Source organism: Ischnura elegans, chromosome X (genome assembly GCF_921293095.1).
Source record: "Ischnura elegans chromosome X, ioIscEleg1.1, whole genome shotgun sequence".
NCBI classification, from domain to species: Eukaryota; Metazoa; Arthropoda; class Insecta; order Odonata; family Coenagrionidae; genus Ischnura; species Ischnura elegans.
Genome location: NC_060259.1, coordinates 32,486,031 through 32,511,549, shown reverse-complemented (window position 1 = coordinate 32,511,549; position 25,519 = coordinate 32,486,031). Strand labels below are relative to the sequence as shown.

Genomic DNA, 25,519 nt, shown 5'->3' with positions numbered 1-25,519 from the left:
AAGCTTTATATGTAAAGAATAGGAGCTCAGGCATATCATTCAGACCCGAAGTCGGTAAATGGAATGCACCCAAAACTGTCGCCCACCAAATATGAGTCGACGCGGCATTAAATTGAAAAATAATTATTAGTTATTATTGGTAGTTTTTTGATGTTCGACCTGAAAAGAAACCTCCGGATATTTTCGTTGATACCCTCTTGTATTTATTTTCTGAATGGCCGTCTTGGTGTCACTGATGATCGCATGGCTGGATATTCAAAACACTGCAATTATGGACCATGATCATTCATACAAATCAAATCTAGTATTCATGACGTTTCATGAACGAATTTGAAAATGCCATCATTATAATGTAATATTTAATTATGAAAAGTCTTGAGGATGCCATTTTCTCCATCACAATTTGCAATTTATCAAAGGTTTATCACCCTGTTTTGTGTTATTCCTTTGCGAAGCCCATTCGTGTCCTGTTAGGCAATTGAGCTATTTCGACATATCCATGTTTGCGTGGCCCCAACGTTTCCCGACCCATACTGATCGCTTTAATAAGGGAATCTAGTGGGGAAGGGGTACTTTTTCCCACCTATGATTGTGCTAAATCTGACGGTTAAGGTTGCTTAGTTATTACGATCACCCGCGAAATCTTTATTGAAGAAAAACATGTTGTTTATATTTTTAGTTGATGACTTTTGTTGCTGACATAGCCAGCTTTCTCTCCATTTATTGTGTGCGCGAATCTTTTATGTTTTTTCCTATCTCGTTAAGGTACGGAAGTCTTTCAATCGATATTTTTAATATTATCATTAATTGGGACCCTTTGCTACAATAATATTTTTCCTTTATGTTATTTGTATTGGTATTTACTTTCTTCGCAAATAGTGGTGCAACATGTTTCAAAACATTAATATGTTAATGAGGTACCATTTCTTCTTTTCACTACACACTTCCACATTTCCGTTTTTTTTTTCATTTCAGACATTGTTTTAATACTGAAATTCAAATTCCTAAGAATTTCTTGTGAAACTACCAAATATAGAGGCTTTCTAAAATCATACCGTATAGTTATTCCCCATATGATGAAATCACCCTAAGAAAGCTATTTCAATTTAAACCAAATCGGAATGGTACCACTATTTTGATAACTCAGTGGGACATCAGTTAAGCTATTATCTAATTTTCTTTCTCAATGTGTCGGAGGAGCTCTATGGTGAAGGTCCACCTATTATGTTTGTTGAGAATAAATTTACACTAATCCGCAAGCTTTATTTTCGGGAACGAAATTTTCTCTTCCCGAAAATTCCCTTCAGCATTATTCCGGGCATTTCAACTGCCCTAAATTGTATAACTATAGATTGATTTTAGTTGCAACGGAATTAAATATATTCTTCCTCCATTATCCGCCCTGTATTTATCTCTTTCTCGTTAATGTCCATCGATTTCAACATGCATTAGAAATGTCTTTCGCAAATATTAATCACCATTGGAACCTCTGAAGCTGAATAGCTCGTATTACTGAGTTACTAATTCCTGTATTATCAGAATAATATATCATCCACCAGTTGAATTACATTAGGTTTATCCTGAGTTTTGGCTTGAAGACCGTGGTCGTAGAAGAAAAACTTTACATCTTTTCATGTGCATTTCACCTACGAGTTTTCTCATTCCTTAATAATTTTCCATGTATTTGGATCCTCTACTTACTATCCAACTACTGATATTTGATAAATATTGCATTATAGAAACGAAGTGATGCTTTTTTCAATGGAGTTGTGGAATTTCATAATTGTTTTGTTTTCCTTTCGCCTTTTGCATCGTTTGACCCCAACTTGCTACATCGCCAGCATGTTATTCCTCAATTCTTCGATGTTTTTGCACAAATGGCAGAGCTCACCATTCTGTGCTTAATAAATTCTTCTAATTTGGGTACTATGAATTGCGCAGAGTATTTCCTCTTTATATCTTGCCTTTTTTTTAGTGACGTTCGGTTAAGATTCTTCGAAAAATATTTACGGGATCATAGTATTATTTCTGCTTTACCTCTTGGCATGCGGTTACCAACTGCCTTCTTTGTTTCATCAGACGGTTGAGTTCTACAACAATCCTAACAAATACGTATTCAGGTCCACATGAAAAGCTCCTAAGCATTATCTTCATGAATTTAGTCACTGACAAGTGTAAAAAAATCCCGGTCAAGGCAAATGATTTTGTTCCTGTGGATTTTTCGCACAATTTGTGCATTGCGGGTGACTCCCGTGAAATTTATTACCGTGGCTAGTCCCGGTATACTTAAATCACTCACAAGTGTAGGCTAATGCGAATACGTATTTATTCTTTCGTTTCTAATTTGCGTTTCTTTTTTGTTTTGAGGCAACGTTACTTAACATGTAGCTGACTTAGGCATGCCATAATTCAGTGCCTGGATGTGGGACCGTGAGACTGGTAACACCCAGCTTCATATGACCATCTATTAATACTCTATCAAAAGTCATTAATATATTTATTCACCAGTTTCTCTCTCGCTCTATCAAGCGCTAGTAATTTTTGCAATATTTATGAAGCAGATGTATTTAAGTGCCCAAAGTTTTTGTGAAAACCTTTTTGTATGACGTAGAAGAAACACGGTCATGGAAACCTAATACATTAATGATAGCAGATGTTACAGTTGATGCCGATTACCAATAGACTTCAGAGTTAACAGAATCGTTGGCTGGAAGATGTGTGATGTATCATTCTCATTCTATATAGAATTTTTTCAATGAAATATCCCTTTGCTTTTTTATTCGCTAGCATTTGGTAGGTAATGAAGCCAATTCATCAGTAAATATTTATTTAAAAAGGAAATAATTGAATTGAAATGAAATAAACCCTTTAAAATTTTTAAACAAAATCTTTTATAAAAGCAAATTGGGTGTGAGAGGCTGTGAAATTTCACTCGAAACGGAGTGTTTCTTTGATTTTCCTCCTTCGGTTACGTGGAAAATTCGATCAAAAATGTATAAAACGGTATAACGTGACAAAGTAGACCCGGTTAGTCGCAATAGAACAATTAAGAAGATAAATGGCAGATTTAACTGGAAAAGAGAGCAAAATAGTGCCGGAGACTTTGATTAAATTCGTAATTATTCCTTCCACCTAAGCATACTCTGCTACTCCTATGTTAGAAATTCCAGCACTGAAAAGAGAAAAGTTGTAAGGACCCATAATTTTTGCGAAAAATAATATGTTTTGAGGCTATTTTCTTATAGCTATCTAACCCTGCAAGATCGTGCATCACACATTGTTTAAAGACGACGGTGTGATTAGACATTTAAGAACTACCAATTAGGATATTATTATTCGTGCTTTTTCCAGGAGTCAATGGCAACCTTTTTACTAGCTCAAAATAATTTTACTCTAACAGTTAAAGGTGCTGGCCTTTTCCACTTAGAAGAACAACTCTCAAAGTGATCTCGTTTGAATTCAATGACGCATTTAAAGCCGTGGATATTTGGGCTGATTTACGATCCCACAATGGAAGGCGCAAGAGGCTAAATTTTTGGACGAGCAAGCACGTAAAACTAAGGCCTTGTTCGCGATCAAAGATATTCGAATTCAAAGGTGAATGGGAGGAGAAAGGAGGTGGTTTAAGCTCATAAATTTTGGGGCATAGTTAATTAAAGGCGGTGCAAAACGGGGAAATGTCTCTTTTCCCCTCCATCACCCTGAAAATCTCTCCGCCCTTCCCACGGCTGTCAACCTTACTGCGCGCACCCCCGCTTACCTCTCGAGTCACTCCCTTAGGACCCCTTCAGCATCCATAGGCCTTGCCTTGCCGCAACCCTCCTTGCATGTCCTGTCCCGCCCTTATCTCGCGGCTGCGATTGGGTCCGTAGGATTGTGTTAGGCCTCCCCCGCGCAGCCCCGCTATCTCAGCACATGAAATGAACTGTCTCAGAATTGGAGTGAGGCGTCAACTTGTCGTCCCGGGTATAACAAAGCGTAAAAGGAGGGATGGAAAGGTACGGAGGGGGATGGTGGGATACGTTGGCGGTATGTTGTCACTCAGACTTTCTATCCACGGGAATCTTCTTTTGTTTGTCCTCTCACGGAATTCAGTATTTTCTGTACACCATCCCCTGGAGCTCTCCTCCCTCACAGGGCCGGTTCTAATGGAAAACGCCTTGCTTAGGCTCAGCCCCCCAGATCCAGGCCAGCGTAGCCAAAATGTGGTGAAATTAAAACCCCATATGGGGCTCCAAGGGGACTGCATAGAGGAGGACCAATTCCATTCCATAGAAGCAATGCGTCATGATCGGTTTTCAAAAATGTCGGTTGCATCATGATCGGTTTTCAAAAATGTCTGCGGTGTGGTAGTGTAATGCGTTCCACTTTTTTCCAAAAAATTTCATCATAATTTTTGTATTTGCAAGGAATAGCATTAAAATTTTGTATTTTTGATAGATCACATTATCACGTATATAAATGTCTGTTCAGACCTTTAATTATACCTTGTTTCCCCATGAAACTCTGATCTTTTAGTCCGTCAGTCACACTAGTGGCAACTGTGGCAAACCTATTTAAATGCGCGGTTGGTGACAACATATTTAGAGACAACCTTGAGGATCCTCTTTTGTAATATTCGTGATGAAGGCGGTATAATGTCACTCAGTCTTTCCATCCACGGAAATCTTCTATTGTTTGTTCTCTCATGGAAGCCAGTATTTTCTAAAGACCCTACCCTAAAGCTCTCCTCCCTTTCAGGGCCTGCTCAAATGAAACGCGCCTTGCTTAGGCGCAGTCCCCCAGATCCAGGCCTGCAGCGCTATCGTGGCGAAGTAGGAGCTCCATACGTGGTTCCGTTGGCTGTGGCTAAAGCGGCGAACGCCTCCTATTTGACGCAAAAACCTTTTCCCTTTTTTTTCGGCGGCCGAAAATTCGGGTGCTGGCTTGGCGGAATATTTTTCCGTAGCCCTTGTTTACACTGTGAGCCGCTCTCTTGTTTACCTTGCCTCCGTCTCTATTTTCTCCACGTCGTTCCTCCCTGAGCCCCGTGTTTGTCGAATCCCAAGCCTAAATAGTTTAGTCTGGATCTTTTTGCCATTTCCTTTCAATTTCCGGGACACTTCTGCCTCCGCGCGATAAATAATTTTCTGGCAGGCGTGAGAGTAACCTGGAGTGACTGGTATTTGGATGTTTGCATGTACCTTCGGAGTAGATGTTATAAATCGATGCGTTCGTAAACACTTTTCAAATCGTCCGGGAAAGTTGAATGATGCTCGTCTTTCAGCAATGTGAATGTAATATGGGTGGAGTAAAACGTATATTGCAGTAGCCATTAGAGTTAAACTTGTTATGAATTTCTTTTGTTCAAACATAAGCTTGAAGTTGAGCAAAACTATTGATTTACACATGTTACCTCTTGCATGAGCCTCGGCTGTTCTTTTTTATACCGTACCATTCATTATTTAGAGTGGTAATTGTGCTTATTCGATTGAATAGTGCATAACAAAATGTCAATAGGCCTAAGAAAGAATATTTTCTATCCCTGAATAAATGAAAATAATCCTCTTTAGTTATCTCTTGTGCGTTACAGTAGAAACTTAAGATAAACTATATCTTTAAAGATCCTTGCATAAACAGCACGATATACCTGTAAATGGTTTGCCGAAAAAGTTTTGGTAATAAATTGGGGTCCTGATCTCTTTAATATTTGGTTTCAATGAAGAAAGTAATCGAAGACGGATTGAGACGAGAAAAAGCCAGATGCGGGGCACAAAAATTGGGGTCGCATTTTAAGCCAATCTCTACGCAGCCCTCCTCTCTTGACGTGACGCCCCTACATGTAACACTATGCCCAAAGAAAAAGGACTACGTGGAAGATACCTCACTAGAAGCTCTGATGTCAATGTTGAAAACGCTTTAGAATGTAGTTTCTTTGTCTTGAAAAATGTTTCATGATGATGAAAGGGTGTTAATATTTTAGCAAAAATAAATTTAGTACATGTTCTAGAGAAAGCCACTTGAATATATTTTAAACAAATAAAAGTAAAAGGCATTTCATTCCAAATCAATCATCAGTAAAAGGAAATCTTAACCAATGCTCTATGCGTAAGCACTTTTTAATAATGTCCGGAAAGGTTGCATGATGCACGTGGTTCAGCTATTGATACGGTATGGATAAATAGAGCGTTTTTTTCAGCGGCCGTTAGCATAGTAATCAATACTATTCTTTTGATCATACGTTTGCTAAATTTAAGCTTGAGTAATTTCATCAGTAATTGTACGATTTACACACAATTTTCTCATTTCTGGCGAATTCAATCGGTTTACTAGAATGACCGCAGTGCAATTACTATTGATAACCATTTATTATTAGTATTTGTACCCTTCAGGAACATCATTGAAAAGTTATGAAATGTTAGGGTACATACACCTCAAGTATAATTTACACTTAAAAGCACTTATTGTAACTTGTATCCCCGTCAACATCGGATCTCAGTGCCGTCAGTGACTTCACTTTTGTACACTTACATTGTTGGGCCAAGGCGAGTAAGAACACAGTTAGTGACCGAGAGGTGAATCATTTCTTGATTTTTTTTGCGACGCAGGTGATATCGAAACACCAATTCCCCAATCTGGTTGTCGTGTTGCAGTGAACTAGGTACTTATCTGACTGAAAAAGTACTATTGTCTTTGGGCTCAACGATAGGGCAAAAGACCATAGCAACAAGGAAACGGTATTTTAAGTGAGCAACAGCTAAATGCCGCACGGAAATTGCAGCACATCAGTTTGAAAGTGGCTGAGGAGGATTTAAAAAAGTAACGCTCATTGCTAAGCCATGCGTAACTATTATAAATGGGGAGAAATGCAGCAAATAATTCAATGTGTGAAACTTCACCGGGTTTTTCACTCCGGCAGTGGCTTAGGAAGCACGACTCTCGCCACATGTGCCACAGTGTGGACTTGTGACGTCAACATCCTGTTCGGTAAAAACCCATCCCGAAATTCGCAATGAGAAATTGGCTTGCTGGTGTAACTGGCTAACAAACCTGATGGGTAATCGGGAGGTCCGGGTTCGAATCCCGGCTAGGTCAAATATTTTTATCATGGCGAACTTCATCCTTTGGTGTAATATATGTATATATAATGTTAAGATTTTAAAAGAGTAATTACGGTGTAGTAATAGGTAGACTGCGTAGATAATGTCAATATTAGGTTGATAAATACATTTTGTGCTATTTTAGTGGTACTCTATGGTAAGTTGAGGCACTTTTGGCTATGAAAATGTACGTACTACTATGTATTACCATGCGTCATAGTAAGGGCTTGCTATGACGCATGTAGGACGAGATCTTCTTAAGTAAGGACATATCAATAGTCGGTAAGCTTTTCAATGTTTAATAGAATTAGGCTCTTATTTTCGGAATAACACTGTTTAATACTGCAGCATTTTTCTTTATTCCTAATTTTCCCGCTAGTCTTTGCAGTCAGCGTAGTTTATGAAAATCTTTCTCAGCCATTCATACTGTGACACAACTTGATTGAAGCATTCAGATGGTGTGAACATAAACAGAGTGATGATAGAGGAATTTTTGAAAACGATGCATGAAGCGCGTTAAAAGTTTTAGATTGATCAATGAGATCCATTTTCCCTGTACCTTTGATTGAAAATTCATCGACGTAATAAGTAAAGTGATTAAATCCGCAATAATCAGGCCTTTTTCGAGAGATACCTAAGAATCCCCTGCTATTGCCTTAAGAGGTTCCAAAAATTTTTATTAATTTGTACGCAATCCGAGAAAAGTATGCGTCTTCATATTCACGAGAGTTATTCTTTTGCCTAAATTAGGTCTGACCGTTTTACCATTTGTCTCCAGCAATGATGAAGCTATTTCCTTATAGGTATTGGGTTAATACACGCTTCGAGTTCACAAAGGCATTATAGGATAATTTTATCTGTAATTACTAATCTGTAAGTAACAAGTGTTACGTTATTTAGGGCGTAGGGTTTCGAATGAAATATTGTAATTTTCTTCGTAACAATAAACTTCCTATAACTATCACTACGCATGTTTGCATGTATTTGTTGGTTTAAAGAATAAAATGACTCATAAAATGTGTAAGTAGCATTCATAGAATTAAATTATTATTGGAATTTGATTTATTTATTTCACACATTTGTAGCAACCTCTTGATCAGCAAGATAATTATTGTCTAAAATAAATTACCCCTACTCCATTGATTGTGGTTACTAACAATTATCGACATGTTTATCATATCTATTTCAACATGATTTCATCGTACTGCTTTTAGCAAATACCATATCAGGTAACCCGATGCTCTCATTATTGAACTACCCCGGAAACGCAGGGCTATTAGATCATATGACTAAGAGTTCTTTGATTGAGTTGTAAAAAAAATCCACAGAAATACGGCATTTAAAAACATTTGAGCTCGTGTGATTCATGAAAGCAAATATAGAAGTTTGCTTATAAAAAAGGATCTATATTCCATGAAAACAGTATTTCTGTCATTTAAGCCTCCGATAGGGGATTGGAATTTTTAATCCAGAAGCGATTTTTGATTAATCGCCTCTCGATTTTGGTTTTCGGTTTTTTAGTAAATTAATCGGAATATCGAAATCAATATTTTTAACAGGAAACTAATTTTCCGTTGAAATACAGGTGTACTGCTGTATTAAACGCAAAATATGGGTTAATGGGAGCTTGAGGGCTTCGAAAAGAGTGCCCACGGAAATTTGATTTTGTTTGAAAAAAGAAATAGCGTTGAATTCATACTAATCTCAAGGTAATAAAATGGTCGATAAGTTCACTGTAGTACTTAAGCCAATCATTTTCGTTCTTATAAGACCATTGTTTCTTTATTTATACGCATATCTTTAACCCGGCGGTAGTCGCGCCCATTTTCCAAACATAAACGGTCGCGTGGGGTGTCTCTGACACCCCAAAAGATTTTCTTCAATTTCTTTCAAATAGTATATATTATTTAAAAATTTCACATCTCGACGTATCCTTTGTTTATTTAGGAATGGATATACTACATATTTCAAACCATAAATTCAACTTTTATTATTTTTAAGAAAATATTTTTGAATACCCTATTTTCCAGTAGGCAGTCCCAGTTCCTCCGGAAAAATTGCCAACTTTTTTTTTGTTTTAGCCAAAGAACACAATTTAAATGTTGAGATATAAATACATGGGATATAATTTTATAAACATCAATCACTGTATCTCATCATATTTTCAGCGTCGACCTGTATTTGCCTTACGTAAATACTAATAAATGTACTAAAATAATTTACTTATCGATATTGAATCGATTTCCCAGAATGTATTTTTGAGGAAAAATTTACGATGATATAACGGTCACTTATAACTATTGAAATAATCCTGTCACAAATTATATACAGCATTGGAAAGGTACACTAAGAAATATGTAGTCCTCAACAGAAGTTCGATTTCGCGCTATTGAAAAGTTTTATTGAATCTGAAGAATGTAGAAAGTAAATCATGTGAACTATTTACTTACTTCTAATCACTTCTCAAAATTTTCAGCAAATGTGTACCACGCATTAGTTTCTAACACAGTTCACAGTATATTTTTGTTTTTATATCTGTTGGAAAAAAACACATCTTCCAAATTTTTTTTCTTGTTTTCTCCTCATCCTTTTCTCCGGCTCATTTTACGCATATTCCTCTATTTTTCAAGTCTCTAGAGATCGTGTTCAATATGGATCTATACTGTATGGAAAAGTTAACGATCGAGTTATCTCACGAAGAAAACTTTGCAATTTTGATTGTGAATTGGAATACCGAGGTATAACAAACGCACTGATGTCAGCAGTGTTTGTCAAATGAAAGATAATGGCCATGGATCATCTACTGATGTTTTTGTTTGTATGATAGGTGCTGCCTATTTTGTCTAATGTGGCTAGACCTCCGTCAGTGCAGTTATAAAAGGTCAATATTTCCGGTTTTCTTTTATTATCTGTTCGCCTTGGATTCATTGACAGAAATAGCTGTATGAATTGTTGGCGAAAGAATTACAATTCTTTGACCATTTTACAACGCAGGAAACTAGAGCTTTTTTCTTCCTAAACCATAATAAGCTGCTATTTTCTTCTTTCTTTTACTTATACGATTTCAGTGATAAATGTCTTTTATTTTTTGCGCACTGTTCCCGCAACCGTCAAATTATTGCTTAGAATTTCATCTGCTTGCGGAATATTATTGAACCAGTTGTTCAAATTACGTTCCTTCCGTTTCTGTTTACAAAAGAAAAAATTCGCTTTAACTCCTCTTTTGGACTGTTATCTACAAAAAATGGACACTCTGGTTGCCACCCTGAGTAGGTACATCTTCAAATACAATCGAATTTGCCGATGCAAAAATTTTGATGCTATATTTTGCGGGGTTCGGAGGTAAATATTACCCATATTCTAAAACCTTATTTGAAAAGGAATCACTTGCTCATCAGCTTTTTCTCATGGCCCAATTCTATAATGTTGCCGTGTACTGCGAGCAAACATCTCAAATACATCTCTACTTTGTGCTAATTTTCCACTTTTCATTTTCTCTACTCTAGCAGTCACGTTATCGAAACGAAAAGATAAAGGGGAAAAGAGAAATATGTTATGGCTCATGGGGGAATAACATATTTCCACTCCTAATCCATTTTGATTCCAAAACAATAAAAAATTCTGTTACTCAGTTTTATTTGCCCTGGCTATAGTAAAATTCTATTCAGGAACACTAAGTCTTTCCTGTCTGTTTCACTATCTCTCTTACGAGAATAATTTTCAGTGACTTTTTCTACCTGAATATTAGTGCAATTTACAATTTTCTCTACCATTTTTTCAATGAACATTATACGAAAACAAACCATTCGTGTTTTGAATTTGAATTTATTTTGCTAATAGTATATAGGTAATAATAATAATTATATAATAATAAATAATTTAATTTGAATTTATTTTTGCTCTCAGTAACACCGCTACAACTTTATGTTCTTATGTTTGGTCTTGATCCCTGCGTATTACACGTTGCAACTCCATACGTCCCAACGTACATAAGCTCCCTTCCCTTTTACAAAAGTTCATCATCTATGCACTGTTGTTCAGTGTAAGTATCATGTGCAGCTACATGACACCCATCTTCTTTTTCATCAGAATCAATCTTCTTCCCTCAAAGATTCATTCAAAAGACAAAGACTCTTTCTTTTACTCTAGAGGTAGCTGACATCTAGTATGAATTGAAAACGATGAACGTGAGTATTACAAGGCCAACCTTCAATGGTAAATTCACAGAAACATGTAAATAATGATTTTTTTGAATAACTACTGCCCTATCGTTATTGAACGAAGTCTTCAAAAAATCACTTCTAAAAAATCGCATTTTCTACAAAAGTTGACGTCAGAAACAAATAATTCCTCATCCAAATTTTCAATCAAAAGTCAAAGTATATTAGCTTTTTCCTTTTTTCGGAAAGACTGCAGGAATCCATAGTGTACTGAATTAACGTGCTGTACGTACTACATGATCGATTTTTCGTGGCTCACTTCGAGAAAAATCACTGTAACATTATAAGAAATTAACTTTCTATTTGTTTACATAAATTTAGGCGAAAAATATACAAATAAATAAATATTTATTGATTTAAACGTAAAAAGACCACTTTCATGGCCAGTTTCAGAAAAGTAGCTATCAAATGCGATGAAAAAGGATGAAAAATATTCAAGGCGACTTTAAATACTAGGCGGCAAACCGTAACGAGAACGGTCGCGTGGGGTGTCTGGCGCACCCCACTCTGCAGAGCTTTGACAAAAGTAATTTTTCTTAAAAACTTACATTGATTTTATAATAATCTTTTACATGTATCCTCAGAAAGCTTAAAAAATCAGCTAGAGGAGGTTACAGGTCATTGCAGTCACAATTGCAAGAAAAAATAGCGCTTATATAAGGCTGGGGTGTCTAAGACACCCCACGCGACCACTGCCGGGTTAAATTGAAATTTTGTGATTCAGAAAATTTTGACGGGAGTGGCAGGGCCTTGCATATAGAGTAGCGTAAAGTCTTCATCTGGAAAACTGACCGTGACGGTAAAAAGCCTTGTTATTCTGTCACTGAAATTCCATGAAATCTCTTGTATACTACATAAATTCAAACGTTACAATGACATGACTCCCGTAAAAAGACATTCGCAGAAGTACTTCCACCAAAATGAAGGAATATTTTATATATCTGTTCCATCGCGTAATATGCTAGTCAACTTAATAAGAGGTAAGGTGATAGTATAATTAATATAAATTCAATCTTATTTCTAACTTATGGTGAATGCGCACGGGTTTATTCTACTCTAAGGAAATCGGTCTTTGTCTATTGGACTATATATTTGTAAGGTAAGATACTTGCTAATTTTCGAGTGCTGCCAAGAAAAACAATTTACCATAAGAATGTTTTTTATCACAACAATTTTAATAATACTGGTAAATAGTAATAGTATCATAGTTACTGAATATAATGACCTCTTATTACCGCAATTGCTTGGCTAAAGAAATTCGCATTTATTTACTGAGAAAACACAACTTTTAAAATCAAATATGTACTATTGTCCCTACTAGCCCATTATCGCCCATTAACTATACGAACCCAACATTAATCGAATCTTTAAAAAATTTAATCTATTTATTTGCCATTACAATTACAATCATCACGTTTTAATGATATAAAACTGAACAACGCGACAGGAATAAATAAAATAAGTCTTCCGAACCCGTCACTCAGCCATTCAACAAAGTTGGCTTGGATCCTAAAAACCTAATGTAATATTATAATTAAACCAATAACAGCGACTAATTTTAGATGGAGTAGCATTGTATTTCATTTCGCATTACGTACCACTCAACTCATGATACAGTATGCGCAATGTCTTATAAAACGATTACTAAACGTGGGGATGGTTGTACCTCCATAAGTGCCTAGGGTGAGGATTTTTGGTAGTGACATGGTGACAGCTGAAAATTTTCAACCGCGAATCCACCAGACGATTATTCTGCAACTTTACTGCATTAATCATTTATTTGTACTAAAATTTCGCTAGAGAATAGAGCAACGCTGATTCACGTCACGTCACTTACCCAATGCAGGACTACAAGTGTGGGAGAACGGGTAACCCAGCAAAACGTCACATAAATAATCTGGCTTCGAGGTAATAGGGTAGGGTGATGAGAGTGAAGTTTGGTTATTGATTATTATTATTATTATTATTATTATTGTACAAGTTACAAGTTGGCTGTTTGCCAGGTGGTAACAGTTTATAACCAAAAACCAAAATGTGTTTCTCTTCTTTTTGCCTTGATTCGTAATCTCATCAATGAATGTGAAGAATAAATCCATGTTTGGCTTTTTCCTCAACTTTATTATAAACTTTAGAATCGTATCGCCCTATGAACGTCTCCCTACTCAAAGAACATTGAACATAAGGAGTATTACAATTTTGTTGTAGCTAATAGCAAAGATTTTTTTAGCAGATAGTTTAATAGCATTCATTTCTCATTGATCTGCAATTCATTTATTTTCCATTCTTATTACTATATCCTATGTTCACTACCGTTGCTCCATGAATTATGCCTTTAGCGAGCATTTGAGTGTTCAAATATCGCTGTTAGCGTCGAAAAAATGCTGCCTTTCGCAATATCCTACATTAAATGTCCGGCAATTGATACCACTATGTACTCAAATACAAATATTTGCACATGGAACGGAGAGAAATTGGTGGCATCGCTAGTTAGAGCACACGAAATAAAGTAGGGGAGCTTTAGTTTCAAATAGGGTTGAGGAAAATTGCGTGACTTTTCGGCACTGCATGCACTTGTAAGTGAGTTGGTGATTTTTTACTGGTGCATTGTTATCGTAAAATATGGGTTTTCTTTGAGAGCCAGATTTAAATGGGGTTGTTTTTGAGAGTTAAGTAGTATATTCAGCCCCTCACACACTATTCGTCTCATTTAATCATATAAATGTGTGTGGTGGAAAATGTTTTGTCTCCATTTAATGTGATCAAGATAGAATTACAGCGTTAGTTGAATGTTCTCCATCCTTCTATCCTAAGGCCACCCTAGATTAATTTATCCAGTATTGCATGCTTTCCATGGGATATGACTTGATCTCCTCATATTCATTCGCTCACAGGAAACACATCAAGAAGCTATGTTTATTTCAATTATTTACCCCATGTGTCACCAACGCTATGCCATAGATTTTATTTCTCGGCTTCCACTCTCCAATACTTTGTATTCGATTGCTAAAAAATTAGTCAATATGTCGTCAATAATGCTTTTCCATGAGTAGCCGCTTAATTGGATTTGTGATAAAATGTGTTGTTAACAGCTTCTCAAAAAAATGGGACGTCCTTGAAGGGCTCTGAATGTATTTTCAAGTAAACAGTCGGAAATGATTGATTAGGAGACGTATTGATTTTTTGAAGGGAAGAGCAACTTATATCAAAAACTATCTGCAACGCAGGGCCGTCAAATGTTGTGAAAACCAATATTTAGCTACATCAAATTTGGTGAATAGCTACTCCGCAGAAATAGTTTTTCCTTGTGAGGAACTAAACTTTATATCTTAGGATGAAATGCTTTAATATTCTACTACAGACGCGATTAGTAACATTGAAGCTTATTACGCATCACAGATAATCTCATTTGTATTTTACAATTTGTATGAAAACAAGAATAAAAATAAAAGTTTTTTGGAAGAATGTGTTCATACTTGCTTCATCAAAGAATTAAGCTCAAGTAAAATGTTGTATGAAGTTTCATTGGTACAAAACTCCTTTTATGGCCCCAAACCTCCTTTTAATTCCTCCTGCACTGTAACTTTATTAATTCCTCCTTACCTGGCTGATAAGACGATTAGCCTCGATCTTTTTTACGTCTATCGTGGACTTAATCGGTGGCGATTAATCTTGCTATTGTTGGACCCTGTGAATATTACCGATTATTATCTATCCTAAATTTACCTATATTCCTATTGTAGCACCACTCATTTTTCTGTCCATTCTATTTGTAACACGGTTTTACAGAGACCAAATCATGAAAATAATTTCTTTCTCCAGAATAAATTTTTATACTTCTAGCACCCTAAAGCGTTAACAATGATAGCCAAACTTATAGAAATTAACTTAATCACATTAAAATTTCAGTAGGTTTTCATTCATTAATAAAGTGTTTATGATACTATTTATGTAGAAATTCATTCCTCTCCCTCAACCTATACTCACTAGAAGTGTCGTCACACATGACGTATCACTTTAAAAGGTCAACCGAAGTCCGATTTTAAAGTCTGAGCCGTAGACCCAGGTGAGAGAAAAAATAAGCAGCAAAATTTAACGCGGTTTTCTTTATGTTTCTTCTTTCAAAAACCAGGTCATTAAGAAAATTTCTTTACATCAGTGCGAGGGATGCAGATTTTAATGTAATTATAATGAGACCTTTATCTAGTGGGCGTTGAATTCATTCATCCATAGCACTATGCAGGTATGAAACCTCTTCAAATTTTTCTTTGAGATGGTGGTATTTCTTTCCGCTTCACGTTTTTATTTTCTCTCTTCGCTTTCTTTGCTGAAATAATGACACCCTGCATTAATTCACCGGTACGAACTCTATTCCACATGAAATATTGCTATTACGAGAGATTTGAAACGGTAGCAGTGTAGAAATAAATTACCTCCTCAAGCAGTGGCCGCATTAAAAGCAACACTCCAAAATTTGCACCTACAGTGACGTTGAAACTGCTACGGAGTCTGCTTTTTTATACCTTAGCTCGTTTATTCAAGAGCAAAGTCTTTGTCCGGTTGATTTCGAGGGCCCAGTCGTTTCGGGTGCTTAAGTGGAAATATCCACTGGAAAAGGAAAAGAACGTTAAGGTCAACAAAATATTGAGACAGCCGACGACTTTTGAGAACATTTTCCTCCGGCTCGTAATCCACACGGATCTGCTCGGCTGAGTTGCTATGCGAGCCGCCACAAAAGGTTACCGCGTAACAACTCAATGTAGGGGCTCCCAAGGATTGCTTGTTAGTCTGGACCAGAAAAAATGGCTGTTTGTCAAACGGACGGGTCGAGCTTACAGGCACCTACACACATATGCCTTCGCATGTAAAAGTGTTGTTTATTTTTCGGCTCGCATTTAATCCGTTTAGCTTCCAAAAACTGCCGTGGATTATGCTACTCACTTCACTCAGCTGATGCCAATTAATGAACGGTTGGGAATTTGATTATTTTTTTCCGTGTATCACTGTGAAACCGTATCTCATCGAAGATTTCTGTTGACGAAGTCAAATCACTTAAATCCTATTAAAATAAATCCGTCTCACCCGAAAAGTTTATATTTTTATCAACAAACACGCTTCAGTTTAATTTGAACACTCTGAAGATGAAAATAAATGGAGATTTGGATGTTAAAATAACTCAATCCTTTTATCCTAAGCTGGGGTCAGCCGACTAAGATTGAGCAGGGTTCCAAATTCTCTTTAGTGGCCACGGATTTGTATCTGAAAGTCGACTTTTTCCTCTTATTTAGCCATCTTGTCGATTTTCTTTACCGATTTCTCTCAGATATTTGTTCTTTCCACACATATCTATATTCAAATTTTTTTTTCTGCATGAGGTAAAATATAATGCGAGTAGTAATTTAGTAAGAATGTTTTGTACTGATCATTGTTGGCGGATTTATGTATCTCTATTGAAATGAATATCTTCATTATATAAAAAAAATATTTTCATACTAACATGGCTATTTTTACATAGTTTTCCTTTGAAAATGCATACATTTATTGCTTACTTGCGGGTGTTGTACAACCTTTCAGTGTTGTGCTATATATTTCAAGTGATAATATAAAACAATTACTAATATCCTAGGACTACCGTACCCTCTCTCTTCATTCTTCGTAATTTTTTAGCACACATTGGTGTCATGGATATCTCGTATGTTTTATTACAGTGTAGACACGGCTGACAAAAACGCATAGCCATGTTATAAGATCACCAGGATCAAAAATTACGTTTTATTTTATTCTATTAATTGTTGTATCCATTTTTTATTTAGTTCTTTCTTTCGATAAAAATATCTTTTAAACTACAAAGAATAGCGTGCTTTTTGAAGTACTCAATAGCTTATTAAGAATTCACGAAACCATCGTAAAATCCATAGCTATGCAAACTATATTTTACTTCTCTCCGCTAAGTGTAAGTACTATGCTTTTACTATAACTACTGATAATGCTTAAAAAATATTTAGCGAGAACATCATTAGGTAATTCCAATTATTTAATAATTATGCTTTCATTCCCAGTAAGAAATATTCAGGATTTTTACATGTTCGTGGATGAAGGAAATGGGCGTTCCACGGTGAAAGTAAAAGATACTAGGACGATTACATATCATATATTAGAATATAAAGGTCAGGGACCCATATGGCTGGAGAATCTAGAAGTTTTAGTTTTGGGAAGCAATAAGTGTCAAAAATAAAGGGATGAAGCGTTGGAAACGAGATGGAGTAAGGCACTATAGAGAATCGTCGTGTCCATCCGTTTATCTCTCCGCGGGGGGCAGGTTGTCCTTGTGTTTGGACTCCCGTGGCGCCTAATCTTTTCACGCTGAGAAGGTCACACAATACTGGGGTAGCTTAGGTTGTTGGAGCGGTCGTCAAGTGCGGGAGGAGAGGAAAAATGTGGGTTCGGATGACAAATTAAGCTGTGGTGACGGCGGCAGGACACGGATAGGCTACGGCTGTTGGGGCGTGTGGTATACTCATTAGAGAAAAGATGTGGGGAATCTTCCTAGAATGAAGAGATTGAACAGCAAGGGAGATTCTCGGGCACAGAGTTCAAGACCTCATGCAGCGTTGGGTAGAATAAAGGAACACTTTATATTTTGTTTCCTTACCGTCCTAAGCTGATGAAACATTTCAATGAAAACTGAAAAAATAATATTTATTGATTATTCGGTTTTTATGGAACTCATTCCTTCCTTACATTACACAATAAGAAATTCTAATCTAATATTTGGAGGTACTTTATAACGATCTACTTACTTCATTCGATGACTTCCATCACTCATTCCATCCTTCGTCCCATTAAAGGTTCATTTCAAAAGCTTATACTTTTCCAATGCATCATATTTGTTGTAAGTTCTTTTCATGTCATTCGTCCATTGGCCAAAATATCTATTCTCCTCACTAAAATTGAGGTCCTGATTATTATTGCCCAGGCTGATGGCGCAAGTGTGGTTTTAGTCTTTGAAACATGTAATAGTAGCTATTACTCTTTGCTTACTCTTTTATAAAATTTCCCGTGAGGAGCAGTGTTGAATTGATTGCCATCTTTAAATTTCGAAACTGCCAAATACAGTTTTGTCGCAACGCCATGTATTTAGCTTTTTAAGTCATTTTTTTGCGTCTTTTTTCGATAGCCACACAATGGATGTGAGGGCATGAAAAAAATTATGGATACTTTAAAAAATTATCTACGCCCTTGGTATATTTGTTGTAGGCTTATTTATATAATTTATATTTATAGGGAAAAAATCAATCCATTGTTTTAGAATCATTCAAAGAGAAATTATTTGAATAAATCGAATAATCCAGTGTTGGTCATTAGAAAGTTGATGGGAGCTTCAGCAATAATACCCCAATAAGACGGACAACTGAACATCCGTATGTTATTTGTGTTTATATGTGAGGAGAAAAATTGCACGTCCTCTAACGGTTAACACTGTTAGTAAGCTTTAAGAATGGGATAGTGTTTGATCGACCAAGTGAAACCAAGCATACTCCAAAAGAGTTACACCTGGCATCAAGCCTCAATTGGCGAAGGCTACGCAGATCCCTCGTTCTCCGTGGCTGCGTGACTGCAAGTCCTGTGCCATTGATAGCTTCGGAAGATAGTTTCAAGAGGGCGTAGGGAGTAGGGAGGGGGTAGGGAGTTGGGGGCACAGACACAAAAAAGGCGCCCTGGGCCTTCCCACCGAGTCTGGATCAATCACCCGGACTGAACACGCCACCCTGTGGGACGCGGGCATGCTGGCGGCGAAAGCGGCTGCCTCTGCCGTGGCGATCGGTTCCCGGCCACTCAACCGACACGTCTCAGCCTCCATACAAGCGCTCTTGTCTCCAATCCCGCCTTTTCCACTGGATTCCGGTCCTCTGGCGCATATAGCTCTCGCAAGAGATCGTGTCGCAGCGCAGTTGGAAATACTAGGCATGGGTCACGGAACTCTCAAAATGCTCGGGAACCGGATATGAAGGTTGTTTTGTTTGCAGCAATATCGGCAAATCCTTCATAGCTTCTGCAAAAAATCCCGCTACAAATAAGGGGTGATCTAATATTTATTTATTCATGCATTTATTCTCTTATTTATTTATACACTGTTATTGTGCATAAATACTATACGTTTGGAATGTTGAAATTATGTATAGTTTATTGTACCGTGGTGGCCTGACGGTGGTTTTACGGTATTCCCGCCGTCCCATGGGTAAATGCCGGGCCAATACCACTCCCATGCCAGTTTTCAACCCCAGTAATGCTGAGGAGGCGCTATTATTACTTTGGTATATATTTTATGTTATATTTGTTGTTACTTATGGAGATAAACCGTTGATGAATGAAATTGTAAGAAGTAACTCATCATTGAGGTCAATCTTATCGCTCAGTAACGGTACATGGCCTATAATTCTTCCCTAGTTTTAAGTGTAGGTCTTGGCAATGGATGATAGCATGTGTACGCTTCATGCCTCAGTCTTATGCGGTTCGGTGTTTCCTTAGGTCCATTTGCATTTCGCTCACCACAGCCTTTACGGAATTTTAATTTTTTCTTAGGTACACTAGGACTCCAATTATCTGAACTCCAAATATCTGAACCCCAACCCCTCGAATCTCCGTTTATCCGAATCGCTTACAGGAAAACTTTTCAAAGCCAAAAATTAATAAGATTCTCAAAATAAGGTCCTGCCTTTGTGCACTACTCCTACTCCCCCTTATCCCTAATCTTTCTACCCCGAAGCGCTGGGTCGGCATGATGAATCACTGACTCCTAGTGTTTTTGGCAACTGTCTTTCTTCCCCCTTCCCACTCATTCCATGTTTGTTCTGATTGGGTCAGTCATTGTATCATTGGCCTATCATTGTGACACTCTTTTAAGTGCCGTTGCATTGTTCTTTTTGTGAGTTTGGTTTATCGTTTAGAGTTTTTTACCATGAGAATGTGATACGGTCCAGTGGCGCCGACTCCATGGGGCTTGAGGGGGCCCGAGCCCCCTCAAAAACTCGTTATGGGTGTGAGGAAAAAATATATCAGGCTTGTCGATTTTCCCTGGAGTGTCCAGATATCGAGATTCGAGTTATCAGGGTTCTAATTTTGATCATATTACTCTTCTAAATTGCTTAAAAAACTTAAAAACTCACTACTTATAAAATTTACTGGGACAAGATCCTCGGTTTGGGCCCCCCAATATCTTTTGGAAGTCGGCATCCCTGATACGGTATCTATTGATTCAGACAGATAGTGTTCTACTGTAGTTTTGTCACCAGCAATCCTCTTTCTCTTCTCTTCACTTTCCTACCTTCCGTCATTTTCATTTACACTATCCACCGCTAACTACTCTCTCTTTTGCGCAGAACTGCCCCAGGTTCTTTTGCGAGAGCTATTCCCCGTACCCGAGTCTAAGACCTCCCCTACTTCCAAAGCCCAAAAACAATCCTTTTTGGGGATTCCGACAGCAAGGATTCGCGGCGTTAAGCCATGGAAAAGACGACATACAACACAAGACCGCTTCTAAGCACCCCTTCGACCCATCTATCCCAACCCATAAGCTTCTCGTCTCTGACTACTTTTCTGGCGTGGGTGTTGGTCGTCGATATATCGATCAGACACCTCTCGCCCGGAGGAGAACATTTCGACCGTATATCTGGCAAACAGAGTGACCTCCCACCGCCTTTAGACTTGACTTCTCTTACCTTCCTCGCACCTCAGACCCCCGCACCGATAGCATCCATCAAACCCCGTCTCCTTAACTACCCTTCCCGGCAGCATATCCGAAAACTCCGCCGGCATCCTGTTGTTTGTTTCCTGTGTGACGGCTCCCCCTCTTCTCCAGACAGGGACGGAGTTGGCGTGGTGGATTAAGAATTGCCTTTACTCCTTGTGTGCCCGATCTCAAATCCATGCTCGAGAAAGGGGCGTTAACTTTCGAACGATGCACTTCTGATGCTATTTTGAAAACCATTGCTTGTGTTAGTCTTTTATTCTCATTAAAGAAATAATTAAATTCTGAATTTTCATTAATTCTGCAGATGTTTACGAGGGCATTACCAAACCCGTCGAAATTACAACGTAGAAAGCAAGTTAGGTACGAGTAAGAACCACGCAAATGGCTAATTTGGTTCATACCTATTTATTTTACAATTTATCATTTAAAAATATTGAATTTCGTCAGTTTTTTTATTTTTCACGAGAATTGTTTAATTTTATGGAATGTGATTGTCCAATGGATAAAATGAGTTACTGCCACTTCAGTTTGTTCGATCCCAAGTAAAAATAACTCTGAAAGGCTGTATATTACGCTTTGCTAAATAACCTACTCTTAGAATTTATCGAGATTCCATCAGTTTCTGGACAATATTATAGGCAAGTCTAATTACAAACGTAGCTGTGTACTCTGACTTCGTGGTGGAGAAAATTAAAGCACAAGCAGTTAAAATGGTATACGTCAATTGTAAAATGTTTTTATATTCCGTATTTTTATTCATCCCTCAATTATATTTTGGTATACCAATACTTACCCGGTTAATTATCTATTTCAAATCATTAGAATGTTGTGTGTTCAGCCTGTATTCACTAATCATTTTACCTTTTTGTTCCAGAAATATGCGATACGTACAAGAAGGTATGCAATGTACCCCTTTTTTATTTTTTCAGGAATGTTCCAGGCGGATGGTCAAAAAGTACCTGGGACCATGTGTGATTACCAGTTTGTAAGCAGTAATTTTTCGCTTTCCAAAGGCCGCTTTTATTCTCCACGTTATCCATCCGGCTACCCTAGGAATGTTAAGTGTGCCTATAGGTTTCGAGCAAGGTATGTGGTCTTCTTATTTGTCTTGTTTGCATCCAATGCTGTGTAAAAATCTAATCGCATGCTTGTCTACTTATAAAATCATTTATTATGTTGGCTCTTATGGGAATGCATTTGTAGAGTCAAGTGAAATTAAATCTCCTCGATATATTTCAAGTGAATTATCCAACTTTCATTTAAATGTATTTCCCAGTTGAAATTTGAAGTGTTCATTAAACTCTTGGAAGATTCAATTTAAAATGCATGGAACTTTTAGCGAAATATTTTATATGCATTATGATTGAAGATTTAGAGGGAATATTCATGAAACTTGTTCTTAGAGTAATATATTCCCTTCAGGTTTCAAAAATCCATTCGGAATCATTTTGTCGTCGAGCATACCTGAAAGCTGTTATTTTACCTAACTTACTCGTTTTTATTCGCAAAAAATTCTGAAGCTTTTCATTGTACCCTTCTTAAATTAATTATGGTGAAATAAATCGTTGGACATCCTCGATAACTTTACGATGCCGTTTTAAGTGAGGATTATTTGCTGCTGTTTCGAGGAAATTGGTCAGAGTTACGAAAAGTTCCCTCAGTTTCTCGATTGAATTGAAAACCTGTTGACTATCAGGGACTTCGTTATAACGAATGTAAGACTGGAAGCATTCAAGAGTGGTACTACTGAAGAATGAAGAAGATTAAATGGGTGATTGAGTAAGTAATGAGGAAGTGATTAGAAGAGTAGAAGAAAGAGAAGTCTTCTAAATACCTTGAGATGAAGATGGGACAACTTAGTTGGCAACATTATGAGTTATTATTGTAGAACAGGTGCAAGAAGACAATCGTTGGAATGGTGGAAAAGAAGAAGAACAAGAAACAGCCCGGAATGAGTTTTATAGGACTGAGGGAAACTTTTTACGTTTTTTTTCCGGCATTTGTAAATGCGTCAGGAACATGAAATTCCATGGACATAAACTATTTTTTTTGGTGTGGTTTTCATTGCGATGTTTTAATATTTAGTATTTTTTATGATTTTTTTAAAGTGCCCAATGCTTTTCTTATGGGACTAACATAATAATTTTTTGACCAATTTGCAATCATCGCAGGGCGAATTCCTTGAAACGCAAGATACTAGATTTTTTGTCTATCTTTGAATTTTCATGCGCCTAAAGAATTTCGAGGACGTTAATAAAGACGTTGCGCTTAAGCCTTTGTCAGACGCGTCACATTTTGGAACGCCATTTGTCGCGCGCCGTCTCACAGACACCAATTTTGGAATGGTTAAACAAAGTTCATGAAAGTAGAAGTAACAGTTTTATCTACAATAAAACATTCATTGATTACTTAATTTAATGAACGAGACAAATTTATACATAATAGTGAAGGAGATTTGTGCCGATAAAATACTGAATATACTTATTTTGACGTTTCTTACAGTTTTCTTTCATCGAAATTATTTCAGCATATTTAATTTGGGCAGCAAATGCAAACATATGTTTCACAGTTTCACAGTACGGTTATTGCTATTTACCTAACAAAAAAATTTTGACTGCAGGAAGAATAATGGATTTAGGAGACACTATTTATATTGAAAGCGCGTTCTTTTGAACTTGAAAAACAGTATCAGATTGGATAGTTATTAATCGATTCAGCATCAGAAATATTACGTCTTATGTTTACGTGTTATGATGGGAAAACGGTATTTAATAGGCCAAAAGTCACTCAAATTATGTGACAACCACAATAAATTCTTCCCAATAATAGTTTTATTCAGGTGTCAAACTGATAAGCATTTTTTTAGCTCTAGAAAAATTTAGCAATCAGATGCATATTTAAAATTTCACGCTTTTAGGTGTTCAAAATTTCATGGGTTCTAGTTTAAATTATAAACGTATTTAAAAATTTCGCGATTAATATCACGAAGGTATTTGCATGTAACGTGTTTTAGTTCAATTTGTCGAGTGGCGTCTACCAGACTCCAAAAACTGAAAAACATCAAAATTTATTCCATAGTTGTGACAAAATATAAATTCATATCGGTGATTATTTTAGAATCATAAAATAATAAAATACAAGGAATATGAGTTTCTTAACTATGAAAATACCATGTGATCAAAGAAAATAAAATGGCCCGGCGTCTGGCAGACGCCATGACACCCACGAGGGGTGAAAACCTAAAATTGAAGGAAAACATTTCTTGGGAAGACTAGCCAATAGGTGAGCGTAATGGAGATGTGCGTGACACCAATCTTAAGATTGTTGACTTATGATAGTGATGAAAGTAATCGCTCTAATGAAACATTAAATTTTCCTCTGTATGTCATGCTTAATTCATCTCACCATCTGAATTGATACATTATGATTCAGATCCGGCGAAATATCATAATTTTGGTGCGAATTGTCGAATATGTTGAGAATTTAGGACTTACTTCATCCATAAATTCTCGAAATAGGGTCAACGACAGGTGGAAAAAACTACGGCCTTTATCAAATAAGTGCCAAAAATCGGAAAGACATCGCAGCCAATCGTGTCGAGACAAGCCCGACAAATCCTTGAGTGTGGTTTCTGGGTGTTTCCCAATCAGGAGAAAATTTCTTCCAGAGTTCAGATGCTATCAAAATCCTGTCCTGCTTCCTAGAGTCTCCGCGTGCAGTTGTATCCTGCGGCACTTGTGTACCAGTACGTCTTCCATTTCCTTAATGCCTTAAAGGATATATCACCCATTCATCTCCCGGTCTCTGATCGGTTAGCCTACACAAAAAAATGGAGTCAATACGTACTGATGTTCTCACAAGATTTGGAGACCGAAGTCAATAAATATCTCGGAAGGATACAAAAGTAGCCTCAAGATTGGACCTAACTCACCTACCGCTCGTAAAGGATCAGGGGTGCCAAGGTTTGCGGTGTTGTGGGGTTGCTGGAGGCAGTTGCTCAATATATCTTCGTATCGCTCGGCCTTTTGGATGGCCTATCGTTTTTTTCCTCCTTCGAGGGACTTGCGGATGGCGCCAGTGTCTCCTAGTCACTGGATGATCGGCGCCAACGAGTCCTCCATTTTCCTCTTGCCTCTAAAGCAAGGTCCAACCGAGGAACAAAGAAAATTGCCTATCGTTAAAATTTCTTTCTATTCTTAACTACTTAAATATCTGTTAAGTATTTTGATTTATATAATAATATTAGGGTAATACGGGACCACTTAGGTGGTCACATTATGAAGCATGATGTCTGATGAAAACAATCTTAGATGGTATCATTATGAGACAAGATGGCCTGATAAAAACAGTTGTAGAATGACAGGTCGGAGAGAAGTAGGGATGGCACCGAATTTGTTATATTGGACAGGTTTTGAAGGACCTTAAAGGAGAAGAAAAACGTTTTTATGGTAAGGATACTGAAAAGGAGAGAG

The 25,519-nt window shown here is 37.1% G+C and overlaps 1 protein-coding gene across 1 annotated transcript in view; it reads left to right on the top strand.

Moving 5' to 3' along the window:
- Positions 1-25,519, top strand: part of LOC124170947 (suppressor of lurcher protein 1) — a 1,281,814-nt gene that overhangs the window by 675,215 nt on the left and 581,080 nt on the right. Inside the window, exon 6 of the mRNA XM_046550025.1 lies at positions 21,977-22,133. Coding sequence (XP_046405981.1) covers positions 21,977-22,133 — 157 coding nt within the window. The remainder of the gene's footprint in view (positions 1-21,976; positions 22,134-25,519) is intronic.